Here is a 23,016-nt window from a genome sequence, read left to right on the forward strand (position 1 = left end):
CTTTTAAGTTATCTAATCTGAAATATGGCAGACAGGCATGCAAATTAACTCTTGATTATTTATTACTAGAAAACATGTATTTGAAGAACATAAGAAGACACAGATTTCTAAATAATACCATCTTTCGACCACAAAGAGAAAAACTTAAGGCAATTGATGACTGCACTAGTCCTGTCTTTCGATGCATGAAAGGTCCCTTTTTAAGGTCCTTTAAAGGTCCCTTTTTTGGCAACCAATCCCTGAAATCCCCTGGGAACCCTGGGTAGGGCGAAACGACCTATGACCGTAAGGTCTGGGTGTTATGGATGAAGGGGAGAAATAACTTGATCTGAGCAGATTTTCACAAAACACTCAAAAGTATTACAAAAAAACGTTTCTTTGACTAAATTTACATTATTTTTTATTTCAGGTTCTCTCAAACATGATGAACTTACATCATTGTGTTAATGAGGTGTTAAATTCCAGTAGAATTCTGTTCTTTATCACAAATGTGTATCATCAAAAGACACTCTAGTTTTCGATCTTACAGGTAAAGAATGATCTACACACTACTGTATAGTGCATAACATACAAGCATGTCAAACCTTCTCACAGATTTACAAGTTGAACAGCTTAATTTATCACATAATTACCATATTTATCATTATGCTTTCATGCCATCAGGTAATTAAAGGTTTACAAACAACTGTTAAAAACAAGTTTTTTCCCAGCCATTATTTCAAGTAAAAATCAAACAACAAAAAAAAAAGGCAACAATCTCATTTCCTGTCAAAAGGATCTGTCCAAACTTTCATGCCTGAAACAGAGCAGAAATAAAGGGAAGTTACAGTCAACTCCAAGACACAGTTAAATTCACATTACTTTCTGCATTGATAAGATTTTTTGTGCAGCCTTGAAACTTAGGTAAAGTGATGCGTTTGAATAACATTTGCCAATCAACTCATACTCTCTCATAGTTTGAATAACATTTGCCAATCAACTCATGCTTCCTCATATTTTGTACTGTTTTGTTGTAAAGAAACAAACCGTAAAAATGTAAAATATTCAACAACTTTGTTGAATTTCTAAGAAATATAGAACAATCAAAAAAATACCAAAAAACGATAAGAAAAGACACAAAGAAGACTTGAAAGTAGCTTACCACCAGGTTGAACTTTTTCTCTGTCAATAGTAGCTCTTCCAACTTTTTGTTGTTCTCCTAAAAAAGAAAAGAGAAATGGAAACCACAATAGTTTACAAATTGTGATAATAATCATGGATTTAGGACTGTAAATTCAATGCCTTTCATGATAAATGCTATCTGTTTATTTATTCCCATTAAACACTTGAACCAGAAGTAAAATGATCAAAGATACAATTTGAATGTTCACACAGAAGATCTCATATCTCTTATATTTTAGCTTAAATGGATTAAGAAGTCAGTCATTCATCCTTTGACTGGTACCGTCATTAGGGGGAGCACATGGATAGATGCGGCAGCTGCCAATAAAGGCCCATCACTCATGCCTGTTTTGGTCAATAGTGAGCAGGTTCTGCACAGGACTACCAGTCCATTTCTTCAAATTTGTAAGCCAGCTCTTCCTCTGGTCACAGCAGAATCAACTACCGTCCAAGGTGCCTTGAAGGAAAGTCTTCAACAAGGTGTCATGCCAACACTTGGCCAACCAGACCAGCTTACACCATTTGACTTGTAAACAGGGATTCCTGGTGTCCTACTAGTGTGGCTATTGTGCTTCATACAAAGTCACCGATTCTTATATTCTGTGTACAAGATTATGAACAGCCCATTTAGATGGTTGTTCTAAAATGCCTGGATTCTCCTCTCCGTATCGGGAAGCAGAGTCCATGTTTCATATTCGTAAAGCAGGACTGGTAGTACAAGGGACTTGTACAGTTAATACTTTGTAGTAAATCTGATTTTATGAATGTGTCTATCATCCTAGATTGCCACTGTTGCTGTCATAATCCTATCACAGAGCTGCTGTCTTTGGAGAGGGTGGTTCCCAAATACTTAAAACTGTTTACACTTTTAAGTTGTACCCTGTTCATGTAGATCTCTGCTTTGTCATTGACAATGACCATGATTTTTCTCTTATCAATGTTGGCCTTCATTCCATATGCATTTTAAACTGTCAGTCTGTTGGTAAGATTTTGCAGTTCTCTGTTAGTATCTGCTAACAGATCTATGTGGTTTGCAAAGTGTAGGTTGCAAAGTGTAGGTTGCAAATTGGCCTTCCACCCATGGAAGTGTAGTGTAGCAGTCATGGAGGGTTTTATGCATGATGTTCTCCAAGAACAGCAGAGGTGATGGGAACATCCTTGACGTATGCCTACTGTCACGTGAAAGTAAGGTCCTACTTGTTTATCCAGCAGCACGGCACTTATTGAGCTCTTATACAATGCTTCATTAATTTGGGCAAGACCTTCTTTGATGCTGAATTTTTGCATCACATGCCAGACTCTGAAAAAAGCCTTTCTAAAGTCTATGGAGTTAAGACAGAGGTCCCACTGATGCTGAAGATGCTTCTCTACAGAATGTGACAGTTAAAGACCTGCTCAACTGTGCCCCTACTTGGTCTGAAGCCAAGTCTGTTCTTCTGCTAGCAGTTCCTCATTGGTGATGCTGATATGGTTCTGTATTACTTTAAGCATGACTTTGTTTGGGAGGCTGATAAGCTTATGGTTCTGTAATTCTGGTACCTTTTGTTGTTTCCTTTCTTTGGAAGGAGTATGACTAGTAACTGCATCCATTCTTTGTGTTCCCAGACTCTTTGGCAAAGAGCAATGGTGACCTTTGCTGTTTTCCTCCCCACCTTGCTTAAGTAATTCAGCTTGGAAGTTGTAAACCCAAAGCGATTTTCCTCCCTTCAGATTGAATACCACTGTTTTTACTTCTTCCTATAGGACTGGTATGTCTGCAGTTGATGTTCATCTGGTTGTTTTGAAAGATGCTATTCTGTCTTCCACTAAAAGTTGTACAGGTCTTTGGAATATCGTCTATAGTTGAGTAATGCAGTGCTGTCTGTGAGAAGGTGACCACAGTTGTCTTCGATGACCGAGTTCTTGTGTTGACTTGTCTTAGTGAAGGTCCTTTGGAGCTGCCAGGTCCTTAATTTTTGCTGACACCCCTTGTCATTCCCTCTTCTATGGTCCAAGACTGACTCTCGATTCAGTTCCCCCTAGCTGCCTTAATCCCTTTGTTGATGGCACAATTCACTTCTTTGAATTAAGAGACACCAAGTTCAGCAAAAGCAAAATTAGCTAGGAGAATATGAGTTTTGGCTCATTCTAGTCGTAAAATTGTAAATGCGTCTGGTGTTTACACAAAACACGTTAAAACATGATGAAATAAACCCCATATTTGCATGCTTGCAAACGTTAAAGTGTTTTGTCTTAACTTAGAATATTTACTATCTCATGATATAAAATGTGTAAAGAAGTTCTTAACAGTGACTACAACTGGGAATGGCAGTAATTCTTACAAATAAATAAAAGAAAACTTACTCCAAGGGTCTGGATTGATGTAAGGCGAAATAATAATTGGATACGTAGCAACAACAGTGCCACAAACGACAATACCTATGGTAGCAATAGAACGCCAACCTTTATATGAAGACATTTTTCTGTTTATTAATTGAGAAAGGGACCAAAATATTCTCCCAGTTCATAAAGGTCGCTATGATTATTCCGTAATGCAACGTGTAAGAGTGATCTCCCCTGCTTCAAGCCTTTCGAGAGAGCGTTAAACTCCTCGTTTAAAAATTGTTCCAAAAAAATAATCAACAGTAGTTAAATAGTGTTATTTATTTTTTTTTAAATTGTACTTTTAAGTTGCTGAAATTTGTACTGTGTAAAGCACTGTATACGTGAGCAAATTATTTAAGTGGTTGCTGATGTAGCGCAGAAACTGAGTCGATCGACATTAGGTGGTTGTAACGTTCGGAAGAATATATAGAATATCACATTTTTTTATCGATTCACTCGCACAGTTGAAGAAAGTTGACAAGAAGATTAAAAAACATATATAAACGAGTCAAACGCACATACATGTACCTGGATTATCGAAAAACAGATGTGGATTATTTGCTTGCACCAACGTAACTTTGTTTTGTGTTGTGATGAGGCTGTGAATCCATACACATATTGGTGTCAACGTTAGAAGTCTCGCAGTGTTTTGGCTATCAATGTAAAAAAAAATTGTTTTGGAACGTATTGCTCTTGTTTCATCAGCCCAGTAACCAGTGAGTGAAACATTATTTTTTCTGTTGATCAACTGTGTTGATTGCATTGTTGTATTATTGTGAAGAAATGTCGCAAGCCCATTGATTGACGTGGTTGGAGACGGTCTGTTTTGCCCTTCGCCGTATCATTACATTTTCAAACGTGACTTAAATACTGTCACTGTCACGGTCTGCATAGCATTAGCGACTGACCATTTTATGTGTTTTACAAGTAACGAGAAAGCGCTAAAAAGTATTGTGAATGTCTCCAATGTGAAGTAGAGAGCGGAAACAACACATTGCTGTTACATTTGAAAATACCATCCAGTACCAGTCCCTGTCCATAGTCTAATCGGTAACGCCGTAGCCTACAGGTGGGCTCACGAGAAGGACTTTATTAAAACATTGGATAGCATTGTTCATAAAATACATTGTTCGCTGTAGAAAACATTAATAAGGAAGGCAAATAACCAATAGTTTATTTACGAACTAAGTCAAATGACATGGTATTGGTCTGCAAGAAAATCTAGCATCCGTAGTTTTTTTCCATTGAGTCCCGTCTCTTATTTATTGATTGGAGAGATGGTAGCATGGACAGTTACACTAAGGCATTTCATGTATTTCTTGATCCCATATTGAGAGACCAACTCACAAAGTCTGCGAAGAGGGCAGCAAACACTGAAACCACACCTTTATATTATTATCAAAATCTGATGGGAAATAGAATCTCAGGGTTGTGTAGACTACGCTGTCATAACGGGAATGCAGTGCATTACAAGCACATTGTTAAGTTAGTTCTGCATTGGCTGCCTATTTTGAGTATGTAGGAAATATTTTAGCTACATTTAGTCATATCGTTTTCCTCATGTGGGATAATCCATTTATGGGAAAAACTGAAGTCCTATCAATTGTATGACAAAATCTTATGAAACACCCACAGAAGTTAAACATTTGCTTTAAGTAACAACATCATGCATGGTTAAATTCCTCAAATATAAATTAATTGCCTTGACCTGTTGACACTCAGTAGTTTTCAATAGTCTGCATACTAATTTAGCATAAGACAACAAAAAATTTGTGGGCACCTGATGGTACTTGTCTGATTAACAATTCATTTTCAACATAGTTTGATATCCAGATTTGTTCTTTAAAATAAAAAATAATAGCCTGGATTTACTGTGTTATGTTTTATTTACAAGATGCCTAGCAACAGAAATCAGTTTTCAAATCTGTGCAGCCTGGGTCCCCCCCCCAAAAAAAAAAAATTACAATGCTTTAGAAAGGACAGTTTGCTCTTGTGAAGGTTCATTAGCTTTGTAGGTTTGAAAGCGAAGACATTATCTTCTGTGAAGTTATTGATTTGCTTGAATACCACCATTCAGAGGCATTCAGGAACAAGGTTCCTCACAAATTTTGTGAAATTTTAAAAAAGTAACATTTCCATAAAAGATCGGTTGGTGTCTTGACTGGTGAAACTTTTTATTTTCAGTTGTAGAGATAGGTTGACTCAAAATTTGCCATTTGCAGTCTAGTTACATTTGCCACTTGATAAGATCTGTGTTTATGATTAAGAAAAAAGACATACCTCTTATGCAAAAGTATCCTAATGATGATTTACCATCTATCATTTTCATTTGGTCAATGTAAATTAGATAGTTTTATTTAGGAAATAACACTAGAAAACTCCTTAATGCTTTCATTTAAAAGTGTGCCATTCATTCATTAATTGACATCATTACTTTTTTATTGTTGTTTGCTGAGAATCTTCAGTCATGTGATATCTTGCTAAGGACAAGGCTGGGTGTTGAGATTAGGAGGTGGGAGTGGGTGGGTGTAAGTGGATGTGTGTTCTTGGTTGTAAATAGAAAACAAATGAAACATTTAAAAGGCTTTCTTTCAGAAATATATTTCAGTTTTATTATATCATCTTTATTATTTTGTCCAGTAAGGCCATTAGATGGATTAAGGAGTGGGCAGTTGTTATGTGGATGTTTATTCATGTAAATGTATATATATCTATATTAGCAACACACATGCAGAAAGAGAGGTTAGATAATTTGAAAGCATATCTCTGTTGTAATGTTTCCACAGTCTGCACAAAGCTTCCTGCTAACATGATTAAAAACCTATATGTAATATTGTGATTCAGAGTGCATGAAGCAGGATGGGTCTTTCTCTTGACTTTTAGAGCTATTTTGTTACTGAGGCACAGCTGGGATGTCTGTTTTCTGACAGCAGGATTGTGCATTGATAAGTCCCCACTCAATGCCCGATTGTCTGCATATGACACTATATTTCATCAGACAGCATTTCAGTAGTTTGATTTTTTTTTTTTTAATCTAAAAAAACCCTTATTTGGTAAATACAAGGTATATGTTCAAAAGTTAGTTGTATGTATAAAACTTAAGCAGATGTGATTCTTATATTTAAGAATTTCTAAAGATCAGCTGGTTTTAAATCCCCAGTGGTAGCCACATTTGATAAATAGTTGAAAGGTAACTAAAATGTAAAGGCATTTTATTCATCCGTCTAACCAGATGTTCAGTTTTTTTTTATGTGCTGTAGCCTAGATCAGTGTGTGTTCCTGATTTTTAAAGTTAATTTTTCTGGTTTCATTGATGCTGGTTAACAGGAAGAGAATATCATCATGCTTCGTATCAGCTACTTTGCATCTTTAATTTATAAATTCTTCCCTGTCTTCTTGCAATTTTTACTTTCGGGAAGTCAGATTATTCCACTAGCACTATATACTTGTTTTCATTGTTGTCAGTTTTAAATGATTTTAAAACTCAGTGGGTTGAACCTTTTCTCTTTTCTTTTGATTTAAGTAGTGTTAGCTTCTAGGTGTGGATGCCACTCCATACATGTTCATTTGTATGTGTGTGGCTTTAGTGTTCTGCATTATTGCTATTTTTATTTCCACAGGAATGGGTCAGACTTTGTCAGAACCAGTAACAACCAAAGATTCCTACAAATGTGAAAATAGCCAGGTCAGAGTTGGCTCCTCTTGCATGCAAGGATGGCGAATAAGTATCCTTGTTGTCACATCAGTTCAGTGAAGTGGTTTACAAAATGTGGGACAGATTAACTGCAGTTGATAAAACATGACTACATCTGGGGATGTTGTCTGTATACAGTATGAACATTCAAATTTTTTGCATTTATTTGAAACAATATTCTCAGTACCTTTGTCTCCCATACATGCACAGAGCATCTCTTCAGAAGTTGGAAAAATTATTGGTCACCATAACTCAGTGATGCATAAATGTTCAATACAGAAAGGTGTGATGGTCAAGACATTCACCAAAAAACTCTTTTGAACTGTCTGTAACATAAAAATTTATGTAAGAGAAATTTAATATTGTTAATTTGTGCTAATTTTTTGCTTAATCAGTGAGCAATGGCACTTGCAAAAGTCCCAGCAGTGGACAAATAGGCTTTAAAATTATTCACAATGTCAACAGTGCATGTTAGAGCATGACTATGCAGGGTACAGATTAAATCACATATACTTGGTGCCTGCTTGGATTTTTATCTAGCTGATAAAGAAGCCAAAATAATGGACATTGTAGTAATGCAAAAGTAAAGGGCATCAAGTCCCCGACTTCAGTTGCATCACCATTGTATAAAGACCTGAGGAGAGAGTAGGTTCATGATAGTGAATTAAGTAACTTAACTGATAAGATATTTGTCAAGTAAACTAGAAATATAAAAATTTAACAGACCCTAACCTTGATATTTATCTTTTTAACTCCTTGATACTAACTGATTATATGATCATGATATTATCTAAGCATCCTCTGGTGCAAAGTTCATAATTAAAAAAATGAGCATACAACAGTTGCATAACCAAGTAGAAATATGCACAACAAGACTTCTTATGCAGTTTCTTGCCTCTGAACTCGAATGTTTTAGTGTTCATTAGGTGAGGGGAGATGTGTCACCACCAACCCTAAAAGGTCACATAAACTTTAGGCCCTAGATCTACTCAGTTCTCACCCTACATTATGCCAACCAGTAAAGATAGTGTGTGGAGTGGGGAGGGAGGGGGAAGAACATAATTCATCTCACATGGCTTATGACATCAGTATGAATGGCTGAAAGGATGTGAACATCCTAACCATTGAACAAAAGGAATACCTATAATTTCAGAATGTTTTTCTGAGAGTGCAATATAGAAGTTCTGTGGTAAACATATTCCAAACATATAAACATATTCCCTTCATCTTAATACAGTTTGCAGCTAGTATTGTTCTTAGTCACTAGCTTTAAAAATACCTTTGCCATAGTAAATCACATGAACTATATGTGGTAATTATTGAAAGAGAGGAGTAAGGAAATGTTCTAATTACACATTGGATATTATAGCAGGGGCAGTCCTGATGGCTGGAAAATTACTGAGGCAATCATGCTAATTGTACAGTATTATTGAGATTAGCCTCTGCATCCATGCATATGCATAAAATGTACACTTTCATATACACGCTGTCTGTTCAGTCTTTTCATCTACTTCCAAAAATTTTCATCACATAACAAAGTATGTTTGTAATAGTGTCTTATGCCAAATGAGCAGCTAAAGCTGTATCATGACCAAGTGGCCAGACTTGCAAACAGGTACAACATTCAGAGAAGGCGGATTATTAATATAAACCCCTGCAGTAGTTGTCTCGTCTTTGTGATGAGTGCTTTACTTCAGGGGTCTTGAATAACATGAGCATGATGTCATTGTTACCTTCCTGACCAGCACTAGACATGGAAGATGCCCACACTCACCTCTTATCATTACCAGGGGACAAAGATGCCAGTTTTTTTGGAGTCTTTGATGGACATGGAGGTAAGATTGTGGTCAAGGTCATTGCTATTTATCTTGCATCAGAGTGTGAAGCATATACAGTGATAGTGTATGCCTGCACTTTGTGAAGCAGATCAGCTTCACTGTGTGGGGGTAGGAATGATGAGGAAGACTTGTGCAAACATCCAGATATTTACATGAATATGTTGATGCATCTGCATGGTGAAATTCTAGTGAGCAGCAAATTTATTGGAGTATATTGTCTACTGTGCATTGCAGGAGTGAAAGTGGCACACTATGCTGGAAACAATTTACACAAGAAGGTGGTAACACAGTCAACTTATTGTGAGTAATTTCTCCTAAAAAATTTAATGGGTGTTAAACTGGATGTGCAATCTTTCTGGAATGAAAGTGACGTTTCAACATTTTTAACGTAATTAGAGAAGATCGAAGAGTAGGGATAAAGGTTTAATCTGTTGCAAGAGCCTTTAATAGTTCTTAGCATTTCTCTACATTGTGAATGTTTTTCATTTCAGAAGGATTGGCACTAAATAAGGTTAAGATTGTGGTAGTGCTTGTAGAGAAGTACTTGCCATGTTTGAGTGGTGTGTGTTTTACATTGCATTCTGTTCCTGTTGTCTCTCTCATGATTGCATGCACTCGCCACATGTGTGCTTGAGAAAGCTGCTCCAGATCTCCTACAAGTACGAAAGACCAATGATTTTGTATGAAACATGGTTGGTACCCTCCTGGGACACCAGGAAACCCTTTTTGCAACAGTGAAGTGACGCAGGTTGGTCTGGTTTGACCATGCTGTCAGGCATGACACTCTACCTGAAACTGTCCTCCAGGGCTCCATTCAAGGTTGTGGCCAAGGTAGACAAAAAAAACCCCCCAAAAAAACTGAATGGCGAATAGTGAACTGATCTGTCTAGGACACCATCCAAGACTAACCCAAAGTCAGGTGCTGTGTAGTAAGGTTCACCCCAGCACCACACCGATGACTGAAAGGGGCCAGCTTATCTGGTGATCAGCAAGTAACATTCAAGAAAAGGGATGGATGATGATGGTGATGATGAGAATGATGATGACCCACACGTTGAACATCTTAGTGCTATTTGATGGAGTGAGGAGAAGATACCTTGATGTCCTCAAGATATATTAACACAATGCACACAGTGCCTGTCAGCCTGCAATTGGTGCCTAGTACCTGTCATGAGGTCTCTAACACCGCACTCCTCAGAGACCTGAAAAGGTCAGGGAACAACCTTTACCTTTTATCTTTCATGTAAACTATGGGATGCAGACTTTGCATGTGCATGCAGATTGCTATTTAAAGCAACAAGTGCTGGCAGGAAGACATTATTTTCAGCTGAATCCCAAACTCAGGCATATTAAAAGTTTTCTGTCTGCTACATAAAAAGATGCAGAGAGAACATTGCAGGATTACATTTATTTTTACATATAGAGTTGAATTTAATGGTTACTGTAAGTAGAAAAAAATTGCGCCTGCAACATGTGCAAGGTGTGCCTGAAGATAACTTCATAGTGCTGAAACCACTGAGGTGTGAAATATCTTTTTCTCAAAAACTCAGTACACCAATGTAGCTGCCCCTCCCTTTCTTCCACAAAGTCATGGATAAGAGCAGAACTCAGGCTGCTTTAAAAGTCTGAAGTTTCTTAGTTACATGGAATGGTTCTCACACTGTTTATAAGAATACAACTTATTAGCAACATTTTAATGGATCTGTAGGTAGTACTGGTTTTTTTTTTTTTTCTAGAGGTGGTACAACGGTGCATATCAGTATTGCCAAAACTTACATTATTAAAGTAACAAAATCTGTTAGAAGTTAGAAAGGAAAAGGTTGCCATCTGCATCTAGCACAAATTAAGAGCAGCAATATTTAAGTCTACCAACGTGAAAAATTGCTGTATCACAACACACTTCAGCCAGTATGCCAATATAGACATTTTCCCACTCCTTATTCTCTACAAAGTAAAGGCTTAATTATGGTTTTACCAGTTACAGCACTAAAGATTTGGTTGTGTACTTCAAGTTGAAGCATTTTTGTTTTGTTGTGATCGCTGCCGTTGTACTTTCAAATGGTGTCAGAAAAGATTTGTACATCAAATGCTGTGAGGTTTCACCTAAGGACTGCTTGCTCATTTAAGAAGCCATTACCTCCTCTTATTCATTTTCCTAGTGTCAAAAATAATTGCTCCCCCCAAAAGAGCACATTATCTGTAGCACTTGAAAAACTTGGCTAACGACTGTCTATTAATGACCTAGAAGAAACACTCAAAAGTGTCATACACAGTGCCCCAGAAGTTTTTGTTTTGGTGTATCATATAGTCTGTATTGCCTTTCAGCTCGAGGGAATGTATCCGAAGCATTGAGGCAAGCCTTCCTTTCTCTTGATGAAGAAATGATGAAAGGTTTGTTTCAGCATTGTAGCTTAAACTTCAGTAAACCATTCAGAAAACATAGCAAATAACATGGCCTGCAATAAATAGTGGTTCCTTTTGCTAGCATATTGGAAGTTTATTGGATAATCTTCTCACAAATTTATTGTTAACCAGGCTATTTACATATATAATAATTCAGGTCCTTTTGCCTTTTTTTTTTTTTTTTAAAAGCAGGCGATCCTTGAAAATTGTCATTACCCAACATTTACCTGTGCTTCTCTTACAGATGAGTCACTGAAAGATGACCTGGCTGGTACAACAGCTGTTGTTGTGTTATTGAAAGATGGAAAAATGTTTTGCGTAAGTACTGAATCAGAGTATAGACATTATAAAAAGCATGATCCTCAGATTTTGGTAACTTGTAAATATTTTGTCTTTTGAGAGAATAGTTGATCAGTATCACAGCATCTTGTTCAGAATCGAGAAAGGTTTTGATAATCTTCACCATCTTTCTCAGTTAATTCAAGTAATGAGTTTTTCTTTGGGGGAAAGAAGATGCAGGAACAAAAGATGAAAGGTGAACATTATTTTAAAAATAATAAAATAAACATTAGAGTCAGAGTTCATGTGTTGCTGATGGTGAGATTGGTGTTTAGGGCAATGTAGGAGACTCACGGGCTGTGGCCAGTGTTGCTGGAGAAGTGGAACAACTGTCCTTCGATCACAAGCCTAGCAACGAGGCCGAGTCTCGCAGAATCACTGCTGCTGGTGGATGGGTTGAGTTTAACAGAGTGAATGGTAGGCATTATCTGCTAGTTTGGCAACATATTTCTGAGATTTGTATGTGGATGGCAGGTATAGGAAAAAGACAGTTAAAATTGTTATATTTTTATGAGCAGATTTTTAAATTTGTTGTTGCTATTTACTATTTAGAGCATATCATATCACAGCATTATTTTGTCTTCTGCATTAATAGGTACACCATTTTTTCATTCTATTAGGTACTAAGTGATATGCATGCAGTGGAATGTTAGTTTGTTAACTGCTTCCTCAAGCCTACCCCAAGAATGTGAACAAAAATTATCCCATCTGAGCGGGAGAGCTTTGACAGGCAGAAACCTACTTTTAAGTGATGTGATATGTCTATACAGACACAGATACAGATTTATGTCAAAGAAATTGATTTTTTTGCTCATGAGAAAAAAAATATTATCTCTGTCCTAAATGATTTGAAGTGGAGAGATATTTGTAGATTTTCTTGTCAGATATTATAATAATAATACAGTGAACTTTTATAGCTATAGCACCATATCCCGGTCCTATGGGGAGGCTCATGGCACTTTACAGAAAAAATAACCATACATGGACGCACACAGCCAACAAAATGTCATATCAGATGAACGATATGTAGCCAGACACTGCATAATGCATTTGAAGAACTAATCCAGGATGCAAATGCTCCTTTCCACACCACAGATCCAGTCGTGGAATGGATCTATTAGGTAGAAGCTTTTTTTTTTAACTACTCATTAGGTTGTCTGCAAAATGTCTATTTGAAAATCCAAAATGAGTTTACAAGCTATCGGAAGAGAAGCAGTGAAGATCCAGGCATAAAGTAGTCTCTAGATCAGACCTGGGCAAACGCCGGCCCGCGGGCCGGATCCGGCCCGCCTCCTGCCTCTGACCGGCCCGCCCGCTGGCCGCCCACCAGTAAATATACTATATATACAGTATTGGGTAAAACTGAGTTAACTATATTAGTCCGGCCCTCTAGAACCATCCCAGTTTCTCATCCGGCCCTCTAGAACCATTCCAGTTTCTCATCCAGCCCCTTGGGAAAATTAATTGCCCACCCCTGCTCTAGATGTTCAATTGTTGGTTCATGAGTTGCAAAACCAAACGCTTTAGTTTTAGTAAGAAAAAGATTGTCACCACACTGCAGGAAATAATATAAGGAAAGATACATGTCCACTGCATGAGCACCAAATCAATTGAATAGTAGTAAAAAAATGATAATGTAGCATCTTTCCATGGATTAAGATGTGCAAGAGTTACTGATCTAACGCTTGTAGTTCAGATCTACAAGGTCATTCATAATTTGACAAAAGTAGATCAGTATATAACTGGAAATAATTCTTACTCAGAAATCAAATCATCATAGATTGATAGGATCTACATGCTCAAGAAGCAGAGAGGATAAGGCATGCTGCATCAACTGTGTTACGAACTGAAGGAAGAAACTGTTATAGCGAGATAAAGGAGAAAGGCAGTCGATGGTGGGAAGTCACTGTAAGGTGATGTATAGATGAAGACGGTCAGGTGCATACAAACAATGAACAATCCAGATGATCAAGGACTGATCAAGATGAGACCTAGGTTTATGATCAAGACAAAAAAAAAAAAGCAGTCTCCTCAAGCCAGTTAAGGGAAGGGACATCACTCATTTATTATTGTTTGTTGAAACTTGTTTCTTAATTTGCTTGCTGCATGGTGCTGCAATTTTCTGTTTGCATAAAAGATTGCTTTCCCATTTCAAATAACGTTTTTACTGGAGCTAAATTTGTTTTGTAGTTTTGAGGCCATTGAAATTAAGCTTAAACTTAAAAATCATTTTATGATATGTCTCAGGGTTATTAGAGATTATTAGAGTTAGTAATTCATTTGGTATCTTTTGAAGTAATTTTCTGTTGCAATGCAGGCAACCTTGCCTTGTCCAGAGCTTTAGGAGATTTTGTCTTTAAGAAAAACGAGAAGAAGAGGGCTGAAGAGCAGATTGTGACAGGTATTTTACATAAAATTGCATGGCTTTGTTGCTAAAGTTTATGACAAGATTGTGTGTGTTGGGAAAGGGAGTATATATGTACATGTTAAGACCCAAACTTTGCTGTCACTTGAGAATTAACATTAATTATCCTGGGAGTTGACAGTTTAGAACTCCTGGCTTTTGTATAGATGTAACAGAGTGAGGGAAGGTGCGAAATAAGACAAAGGTAGGCATAAAAAAGTGCGTGGGATTAATTGATATTTAATTTTGAAGCTTGATTGCTGCCAATAGATGTATATATATAGCAGGTCACAGATAATTATATCATCCTGCACTTTTAATGTAATGCAGCTTACCCTGATGTGATTGAGAAGCCCATCACACCAGACCATGAGTTCATTATCCTTGCATGTGATGGCATCTGGGATGTGTTGACAAATCAAGAAGTGGTAGATTTTGTGCGAGCCGCATTGCCCAGCAAATGGAGCCTGATGTGGTGAGCATTTTTTAGACATGAAAATGAAATGGTATGAACGACCACAGAGGGCAAAGAAGGGGTTCTTTTTACTTGCTTTGATAATGGACATTTATCTTTGTCTGCCCTTTACTTTTGGGGCTGGATTTTATGAACACTATGTTGTAAATGAATGACTTTGTCCACAAATAAGGAATATCAAATTTTGAGTTTAAGAGAGAAATTTATGAACAAACCATAAATTTTGTTGTACAAGCATAATGTTATGCTGGACTAGAATCATTTTTACTTTATAAAGAGCCTTAGGTTTGACATAGCTACATATGGTTTCATTACCTATGGGACTTAAATATGTCTGTTGTGTTAAAAAGAAATGAAAGTTTTTTTTGTGGGGGGGTGGGGGCTGCACAAATTAAAAGTTATTATATTTGGAATGAATAGGATGCAAGTGTATATGTGTAGGGCTTTAGTCTTTTATATAAAGCTATTATAAACTATGGAAATTGTGCAGTTTTGAACAGGAAATGCCAGGTGTGCATTGAGCAGATTTCATTTTGTTGTTGTTATTAAGATAAAATTGTTCTTAGTGTCCAAATACTTAGTCTAAACAAGGCAAAAAGACTCCTGAAAGTAACAAAGGTGCTCGTTTTCAGATGCCTAGCTTTCACAGCACTCCTTTCTCACCAGAGGAAAATAAACCAGCACCAAGAGAATACCTGGAAAATATTGATTAATTATTCAGCATGACTAAGCAGAAAATGCTTTGTTTAAAATTTGTGATATGTTGTCTTGAAATCAGATATGCGAGGAACTGATGATGCGATGCTTGGCTCCTGACTGTCAGATGGGAGGACTGGGCTGCGACAACATGACTGTCGTCCTTGTGTGCTTTCTGCATGGGGGTTCATACTTGGATTTGGCTCGTAGATGTTCAAAACCCTCCCGAGGAGGTCCTGCACCACACCTCCGTGATCTACACCACAAAGTCTTTGAATTCAAGTAACCAACTGGTAGTTGTCTAGCACAGCAAGAGATGAGTGGTGAAAAGATCTTTTCTTGTTACTGGGCCATCAGGATGATGGCTTTTGCCCATGTGTGCATGTGAGAGAGAAAGAGAGTTGGGATTTAGAAATATAATGTGATATTCTGGAGTGGTGATTCTAGTAGCATTGAAATGACATTCAGCTGGCACCAACAGATATAAGTTTCACTGCTTGTATTTTTCTGATTTTCTGTTCTTGGGCAGTGTGCATGAGTATGTTGCTGTTATTAATCACCTGCTGTTTGCACTGAATGAGCATGGAAGAGATTGAAAGTGATGCAAAGGGCTTCATCATTTGTGGCTGTTGGACAGAAGGTTAAATTGTTATTCAGAGTTTGTACAATTTTTTTCCTTTGCATGCCTGCATAAGAGCGTGTGAGTTGTACACCTGAGATTGTTTTTGTGTGTGCACGCATGCACCTGTGTGTGCATGCACATAAATCTTTGCTTGATCTGTAATGCATGACTGCTACATTTTTTTTATTTTTAAAAGGATGAAGTCATGATGCCTGGAATACCTACTGACACATTTGTAGTGTGTGTGTGGAAAGTTTGCGTCAAGTTTCCAGTGCAAGGTTGAAGTCAACATTTGAGAGGGAGGTGGGGCAGGGAACCCCCTGAAAAACTTTAGAGGAATTGTTGTCATGTTTCTGGCTGTGGGTGGGGGTAGGGTGTGAGATATTGATTTTTTGCTGCTATTAATGGGTAAGTTTCTTGAAGCATGAATCATTTTGGTATTATTTCAGTGCTAGTGGAAAGTAATATTAGTCCCAGCATCTGTTCTGGCTATTGTCTTCAGCTGTATATTACAACATATACCTAGCTTTTTTGATAACGATCTCATTGTATCATTGGTGAAATAAAGTTTGTGTATTTTAATACAAGTATCTTAGGCTGGCAAACATGCCAGAGTGTCATTGTTTCATGAGAACATTGAATGGTGCATTATTGCTTGTTATGTATCAGTAGTGCTTCTTTAAATATCTGTTCTCTTCAGCATCGTGTGGCATGGTCATCTCCATCGGTTTTTGTTGATATTTTATAGTGCATTGTTGGGGGTTCATTTTTGATGTGACAGGTATGCTGACTGGGAGGTAGTGGGGGTTAGTCATACCACCAAATGACTATTGAAGAACAGGTTTCCAATTTTTTATATGTACCACATTCAAAAATTGTTTCAGGTTGAAAGTGAAACATTTTATTTATGTGCTTTTAAAAGTTACTTGCATAGCTCATGGAGACATTTTTGTTGTGCTTGGTGGAAGTGGTAACTTGCAACAGAAGTGGTATACAGAAGCAAGAGCATCAGAATCAGTGACAGCGTAAATCTACTTACCACTAAAGTCCTTGAAATGCTTAAAAACAATGTCAGTAACTGTGTCCATCACCATTGCTATTTTACTTTTGTAGCAACTGAGAATAAAACCAGTAGTCAGTGGAAACCTGTCTGAAGAATTAAGTGCTCAATTCTGGTCTCTGTAACTAGGTTCTTAAATTTATTTGTTCATTGTGTGTGTGTGTATATATATATATGTGCGCATGCATATATTCAGTGTGAATGCTTAAATGTATTTCAGATTTATTACCATACTGTCAACATTGCTAATAAGTAAGCATAAGGGTGTATAAGTTTAATTACAGAATAGCAGGCTGGCATAGGTGCATAAATCTGCGACTTTTATATATGTCATTGCAAGCTGAATTGTTTGAAAAATTTTGTGTAGATTTGTGGAATACTTTGTGTGTGATGCATGGATGCGTGGTAGGAGAGAGAGAGAGAAAGGGTAAAAGATGTATACTTGTGGGCACATGCATGTGTGCAAGCATGCACTTATAAAGACATTTACATGCTGCATCAAGTAATGCTGTTTATAATGGAATGTTTTCTTTGAAGTGGTTCATGTATTCACATATTACAAGAAAAATGCACTATATTTTTTTGTGATGTTGTTGACCACATTACCATTTATACAGTTAAATAATGAGTGTGAAGACTGCATTAAGTTCTGATGCAACTTAAAAAATCTGTATGCTGTCTAGCAATAACAACATGTATGCAGGATCAAATGGAAGGGGATTAACTTATACATGCTGGGCTGTCTATTTTAGGAACAATGTTCCTGACATTACCTTGCTCTCATCTGTGGTGATGAGTAGGTAGGCATTGTTGGTGTCATCCAGCAAAAGCGTAACTTTCAATAAAGGATATGCTTATGCTGCTCATAAAGAAGTGAAATCATTTCTGTGATAAAAAGTCTTAACAGACTATAATTATGCTAGTTTCACTATCCTCTCACTGAAGATATACACTTTGCTTAGAGAAATTTTATGGCATCAGAATTTTTATCCCTTTTGAATGTTTTTTTGTATTCTTATTTGAAAAGTGTTTATTTAAAAACAAGGCAGTTATAAATTTGCTGCTGTCTCAAGTCACAAATGTCAGTTGGCCAGCAAGCCATTCTCAGACTTTATTAAAGTTTCTCATACATTGTATTGCTACCAAACTGTTAAATATAGCATTTTTTAAAAATTGATAATTTGAAAGATACTTATGTTTTAAGTTGTTGCCATTTCTGGTTTAGTAAAGCTATCAAACATGACATGTTACTTTAGCAAGAGATGAATAACCTGTGTTGCTATGGTAGTCATACGTGAAATATTAATTTCCAGTAATTATCATCCCAAACTGAGTATTCTTGAGGCACCATGAAAGTTGTATAGGCTTGTTTGTGGATGTAATCTAATCTGCACAACTGCTGTTATGCATTTGTTAAGCAGTAGACATTTTTTTGTAAACCTATTCCTGTTTTAAAATACAAAAAATTAATTGTTCAGAAACATTAAGGTTGTTGTGTTAAACAAATTTGACAAAGATATCTCATCTCAGTATACATTGCTAGGTATTATGAGAAATCCACTAAAAAGCAAAGAAAACTTTGCTGCTAGATTATTTCATATGCACCATAGTTCCCCTTATGCATTCTGTATACATGAATTTTTTTTTAATTTATTAATTTTGTTTATAAAATCGTTTATAAAAATCTAGCAACTTGACCTTGCTTGGATTCATGAAAGCAAGAGCTGTGAGAGACTTATAGGAAGTTTATGGATAGGCAGCAAGTGAAGTTCTGTTAATGTTGCTGGTGACAAGCATTGCTCGTTGTGTTCAGTTATTTGTACCACCATTCATATGATTTGAAAATGCACATAACAAACATTTGTAGATAAAATAATGTAAATGTGCCTGTACATCGTTACAGCTGCAATTATAAATTTATTTTCTGTTGACATTATTTTCCCTTGCACTGCAAAGTGTAACTGCAGCTTACGAAACTGCATAACTGCTGTGCATTTACCTCTGTCAGGGTGGACTCAAGGATAATTATTTTGTTAATAGTCGGATATGACTTGATGGGCAAGCTGGTGTCAAGATTGTGAAAAGGCTTTACTGCATATGAATATGCTGAAGTGATTTTTATTTTTATTATTATTAAATTTCATTTTGTATTTGCTGCCTCTTTTTTTTTCCCCACCAGTGAGACGGAACTGCTGCAAAACCTGCCTGTTAAGTGATTTGTGGTGGAAAAGCTAAAGAGACTTCACTGTTGTAGCATGCCAGAGTGTGATCAGTAGAGTTTTATTTTAATCCCTTTTCTATTCCATGTAAAGCTTGTTTTAAGTTACCTCCTCATGACGGTTTATTTTCACAAACTACTGAAAATTACTTAGTCAAATAAAATATATTCTTTAAAGTCTTTAGTGGCAGGATAATTTTTATGCAGTGTTTTTAAAACAAAAAAACAAGAAGAATTACTGGGCACTGAGAAGTCAGTTGAATAGGTCTGCATGGGGGCCTAAGGCTTGCATTGTTGCTTACATAATGTGCCTGAAATTTTACGAGTCATCATAATCAAAGACAATGGTAATAAAGACATTTTCGTGAAATAAACAGTTTCATAATTAATCAGATAAGAAGTAAGCAACCAGTTTGTAGTTTTCTACTTTTATGAAAAGTAGAATACTTGGGAGCTAAAGTGACTTAATAATTTTTCTCCCATGGTCTATCTTTTTTTCTTTCTTTTCATGTAGGCAAAACGTTTATTTCTCATTCACCTTACTGCAGCAGCAACAACTGTTCAGAGGCAATTGCCATATGTTGTTTGCCTACTAGTCATTACCTCACTAGCACTGTTTTAATTTTTTTTCAATGAAACACAACCATAAAAAGTGAGCAAAGCTTCTGTCCAGATGCACTGCATCGAAGATTTTTTGTTGAAAAATTATTTTTGAATTATAGTCTGACAATAAATTAATTTGTGGTTGGAGAAAATGTGTTACAGGTCTCAGAATGGCATTAGGTGATAGGGAATACAGCACATTCCTTTCTTGGGTTTTTGATTTTTGTTGTTGTTGTTGGGTGATAGGTGGATAGGTGAAGGGTTGGGAAGTGTTTTTTTTAATTATTATTCATGCAGGTATTTTAAAGCACAGAAGCAAAAATATTGTTTCAGTGCACATGCACATGTGGGCGATTTCACATGATACAAATCCATTGTGGTACTGAACTATCACCTAATGGACAAGCATTTAAGAAATCACGCATTTTTTAGATTGTCCTGAACATGTTTGGTGATGTGCCTGTAATTCCGACCCCCAAGTTTATGTGCTGGAAGGCACTTAAAATTGTAGGAGTTAGATGATGATGTTCTTCTACTGTGATGAATTAACTTGGAAATCATTTAACAAGCAGTTGGGATAAAAAGAAATTATTTTGTCCTTGTTTAAGTTTTACTTAAAAAAGGAAATATTTTGAGAGCTGTTTTTTGTGTGCTGTTTGGCTAGTTTTGTTGCAACACCTGAGTTCAGTGCTCTGGTCAGCTTAAGTGCCCCTAAATAGTCATTGATTCATCACCAAAAAGAAAAGTCAGCAGTACTATGCCAAGCTTGTCCAATGCAAAATAAAACCTGGCCAAGATGTGGTCGGTATATGACTTCATTTGCAGTGTACAGGCACAGTCTTTCAATTAGTCCTTTTATGAAGTCCAGTGAAAATGCAGTACTTCAGATAGTAACCGTTTTTGTCAAAACTGCTATAATATACTGGGTAAAGCTAGTCGTTTTTAATTTAAATGACAGATCTTTTTTCTTATTTGCTATACATTGTGTTTTTATTTATTTTTCTGGAAAACTTCTTTTATCATGCTAATGCAGTATCTATGACTTTAACAGTTTTGATGTTTGGATTTTGGCTAGGGTTAAGGTTTTGGTGAAGGGTTAGTGACAACATGACCAAGATATTTGTTAATTTGGCAACTCCTGTTCACCTGTTCACAAGTGTAGAAAATATCAATTGCCCAAATTAGTGCTCCCCCCACCTCAAATAAAAAAATTGCTTCATTTAAGAGGATGTTGTTAAAAGTATTCTTACAGGTAAGCACTATCCATACTGTGTGTACAGGAGTGGAGCATAATGTCTGTAATGGAGCATCACATTCTATAAAATGTTATATCAAACATATAAGCTATCAAATTAAAAAGAGTGAGAAAAGTGCTGTCTGTATAAAAACTCTAAATAAAAAAAAAACTACTGATATGTCCACACAATGTGAGCAATGTCCCAGCTCAGTAATCTGGTTATAAATCATAGTTGTCACAGCTAGATAAAATGGACAGTATAGAACAAAATGTGGATTGAATTAAATAATATTTTATTGTTGTTCATTCAAACATACAAACGTTGCAACGGAAATTTGTTCAGCATGCAGACTGTATGGAGCAGAACATAAAGATAATTATATATATGAAAGATAATACACAAGAAATGATAAATCTGTAAGTATGCCCCAAAAGAGCAGTGTAGGCATGAACTTTATGAAACTATTACTGTGACAGAATTACGTTTTTCAGAATTATTAATCTGTATTTATGTAAAGAGAAGAAGCAGCACAGAGTTTGATTACTTTGGTGCTAAAAACCAAAATAGAGACAATAATGCATTCTCAGAATGGACTTCATACAAAGTGACAACACAACCTAACTTTTTCGTTTTCAGGGGTGAAAGTCATCATTTCCAGTCATCACAAAAATTTTGATATAATTTGTTCATTTGGTTGTACATATGTGCTCACAGCAAAAACAAAAATTGAAAAGAATTATTAGTTTTAGTTTTGATAAAAGTGGAAATTACCAGTAAATTGAGATCTGACAAGCAGATTTCAGCTAATTGCAAATATATAAAAAAGTTTCAGCGGTGATATGAACATAAATATTTTGTAAATTTACGCCTGTACTTTTTGCTTTAGAAATGGGTAATGTTATATGCATTTTGGGCGTTACTACAGTGGCATAATGGACTAAAATGGCTTGTTCTAAGCTTCTAGAAACCTTCTAGAGGTTCTAGGCATTATATTTAGGGGGGTTTTGTGTATTTTTTCAGTGTTGGGATTGTTGTATGGCATTCTCATGATTTGCTATGGCCTGTTGATAAGAGTGCATATCTTCAGAAGAAGGCAGTCTGTGACTTGAAAATTCCCCTGCACACCCATCATGTGGATACCTGATTTATCAGGAAAGGTAATACGTAAGTGATTGAAAAGAGTTAGACTCTGCCCTACCAAAAAGCAGTGAACCGGTTCACTGACTCTACAGCCAATAGCCTATGGGAACCTTTTCCTTCTTATCTGTCTCACTTGTTATTGATCATGTCACTTGAAGATCCTTGATGACAGCTGAGTAAAAATGAGGCACCTAAAGAGTTCATAACTGCTGAAGGATGGCTTATTAAAATTTTTGACCATGAAGAACAGAATCTCATCCTTGGGATGCAAGCTTCAAGAATAATGTGCAAACAGGTTTCTGGTAAGTCTGCCAAACACTGTTATAACTGACAGTTTTATTCATGTGTCTGATAAGAAAGCAATATTGGAAATGCAATTGAACATGTAAATTGAAGTTTTTGTAGGGCTTCATTATTAAATAAATTTAGGCGTACCTGTGTATTAAAAATATGTTCAGACAAAAAAAAAAGTTAGTGTGAAAAAAAGAACTTGTCATATTTTAATTTCAAAACAGAGTAGTTATATGACTTTAAAAAGTTGTAACATACGAAACAACATAAATCATTCCAACATTTGTATTAGTGCATGAGAACATGAAATTTAACCAAGAATATGCAAACACTGCTGTGATGGTATTTGAGTAGCAGAGAACAGTGTTTATTACAGATATCAAAGACTTTGAACCCTGACCTTGTGGCAGCTAAAGTGTTGACAAACACTTACGTTGATGCAAAGGTTTATTTTGTTTTTTGTTGTTTTT

The 23,016-nt window shown here is 36.3% G+C and overlaps 1 protein-coding gene across 1 annotated transcript; it reads left to right on the plus strand.

The window, feature by feature from the left end:
* Positions 1-3,968: 3,968 nt before the first annotated feature.
* On the plus strand, positions 3,969-22,704 carry LOC112558637 (probable protein phosphatase 2C T23F11.1). Its single transcript, XM_025229210.1, is given in 12 exon segments — positions 3,969-4,241; positions 7,146-7,250; positions 8,971-9,054; positions 9,292-9,357; positions 11,383-11,448; positions 11,705-11,778; positions 12,075-12,216; positions 14,117-14,200; positions 14,534-14,644; positions 14,647-14,678; positions 15,457-15,667; positions 16,193-22,704. Coding segments are annotated over 10 exon segments (966 nt in total). The 5' UTR covers positions 3,969-4,241; positions 7,146-7,147; the 3' UTR covers positions 15,661-15,667; positions 16,193-22,704.
* Positions 22,705-23,016: the final 312 nt, after the last annotated feature.

Source organism: Pomacea canaliculata, linkage group LG3 (assembly GCF_003073045.1).
Source record: "Pomacea canaliculata isolate SZHN2017 linkage group LG3, ASM307304v1, whole genome shotgun sequence".
Classification (NCBI taxonomy): domain Eukaryota; kingdom Metazoa; phylum Mollusca; class Gastropoda; order Architaenioglossa; family Ampullariidae; genus Pomacea; species Pomacea canaliculata.